Genomic DNA, 2,237 nt, shown 5'->3' with positions numbered 1-2,237 from the left:
GGAGAGATACTTTTCAAATTTTAAGACGGCAAAGTTGAGGAATGACATAGTAGAGTCCCTTCAGCGAGAGAATAAGACTATGTATGATTGCTCAGAATATTTTAAGGATTTACTGAGGAGCTATGCACACCATGGTTTACCTTTATGGTTGCAAATTTAGAAATTCTTCAATGGACTGAATTACACAAGTAAATAATCTATTAATGTTGCAGCAAGAGGATCACTGAACAATAAGACTTCTGAGCAAGCTATGGATCTTATTAAAGATATGGAAGTCACGAACTACTAGTGGCAGACCAAGAGAGCAAGTTCTAGCCAAAAGGAGTGGAATCTATGTGGTAGACCCTATCGCAGCTATAAATGCACAATTAGAGGTCATGAGTAGGAAGATGGATGCTTTGACTATGTGTTCATCTGGAAGACAAGCACAAGTTATAACTGATTATTAGTGTGGGGGCAAAATCAAAACTGCCAGAACAGTAATACCTTCGCTAAGCTGGAGCAGGCTAATTCTATGGGAAATGCTCTTAGGCACCAAAACAACCCCTACAACAATACCTATAACTCGGGGGGGGGGGAGAAATCATTTGAACTTCTCCTAGGGAAACCATAATCATCAAAGACCTCCACCCGCAGGTCTTTAACAGCAAAACCAACAGTAGGCTCCTCATAGAAGGAGTAACCTAGAGGAGATGATGGAGAAGTTAATCTTAATGTCCGAAAGAGGGTTCAGACTATCGAGACTGCTCTTAGAACCGAGCAAGCTTTGATTCAAAATTTGGAGAATCAAGTGGGGTAGATCGCAGAACTTTTGAGCGAAAAGCCTCAATGAAGTTTACCAAGCAACACAAAAGCTAACCATAATGAGCAATTTAAGGTTATCACATTATGCAGTAGAGCTAAAGACTAAGCTGAATGAAATAGATGAGAAATCTACTACAATTGAGAAGGTTGATGATGAAAAAGAGGGTACACAGGCTGACGTCAAAAATAAAGTAGAAGCAACACCTAAGCCTACCCCTTTTTTGAAGGAATGTCAACCCATAATACCCTTTCCAGCCCGTCTTCAGAAAAATAAATTGAATGCACAATTTGGTAAGTTTCTTGAACTCTTTAAGTAGTTGCATATTAACATACCTTTTATGGAAGCTCTATCGCATATGCCAAAGTATGCTAAGTTCTTAAAAGAACTCCTCTCTAACATGAGGAACCTCAAGGCAGTATTAATGGTGCAACTGTTAGAAAAGAGTTCAGCGATCATTCAAAGAAGACTACCAAAGAAGCTAAAAGACCTAGGAAGTTTTACTATTCCTTGCTTTATTGGTAATCTAAATGTTGATAATGCGCTTGCTGATTTGGGGGCTAACATTACTGTTATGCCTTATAATTTATTCAAGAAATTAGGGCTAGGAGAACCTAACACAACACTTATAAGCATTCAATTGGCTGATAAATCTGTTGTATACCTTAGGGGTATCATTGAGGACTTATTGGTTAAGGTTCAGGAGTTTACTTTTCCTATGGATTTTATAGTTATGTATATGAATGAACCTTTTGATGTTTCCTTTATTTTAGAAAGACCCTTTCTTGCTACAACTAGGGCCATCATTGATGCTCATGATGGTAAGCTTATTCTTAGGGTAGGGAAAGAGCAAGTGATGTTTCAGATCCGTAATGCTATGAATTGTATTTCATCTATTATTGCTAAAGATCCTTTGGAATTATCTTGGTACAGGAACATGAAAAGTGTGAGATGCCAGGAGCTCTGGAGCAACTAGCCTACCTGGAGGCAGTGCTGTGCGTAAAATACACACATCTAAATGGGGTTTTTAAGATCGATTTTATGGATATTTGGAAGTGAATTGGTACCAACACTCACCCTATGCATATGTTTGTGTGCATTAGGTCTAAAAGAAGTCAAAGAATGAAAAAGGAAAGAATTGGAGCATATTGGACGTCAAAGCTGCCGAAACGAGCTAAGTACAAGCATGAGGAAGCTGAACATGGCCGTGTTGGTCTCAACACTAGCCGTGTTCTCAACACGGTCACAAACACAGGCCGTGTTACCAACACGGCCGTGTTACCAACACGGCCGTGTTGGACATCAAAGAAGAAGTAGATCTTATGGAGCACGGCCACAGAGAGTAACACGGCCAGGAACACCAGCCCGTGTCCTTAACACGGCCAGGGACACGGACGTGTTGGAGGCGACAGGGGGTATTAATTAAAAGAATGAA

At 40.0% G+C, this 2,237-nt stretch overlaps 1 protein-coding gene across 1 annotated transcript; it reads left to right on the top strand.

Annotated features, from left to right (window-relative positions):
* The first annotated feature begins 1,226 nt into the window (after window positions 1-1,226).
* Window positions 1,227-1,778, top strand: LOC107261329. Its single transcript, XM_015719843.2, has one exon. The coding sequence runs from the start codon at window positions 1,227-1,229 to the stop codon at window positions 1,776-1,778; it is 552 nt and encodes a 183-aa protein (XP_015575329.2).
* The last annotated feature ends 459 nt before the right edge of the window (window positions 1,779-2,237 follow it).

The sequence above is a fragment of the Ricinus communis genome, chromosome 4, assembly GCF_019578655.1.
Source record: "Ricinus communis isolate WT05 ecotype wild-type chromosome 4, ASM1957865v1, whole genome shotgun sequence".
Taxonomy (NCBI): domain Eukaryota; kingdom Viridiplantae; phylum Streptophyta; class Magnoliopsida; order Malpighiales; family Euphorbiaceae; genus Ricinus; species Ricinus communis.
This window is presented reverse-complemented; position numbering and strand designations above follow the sequence as displayed.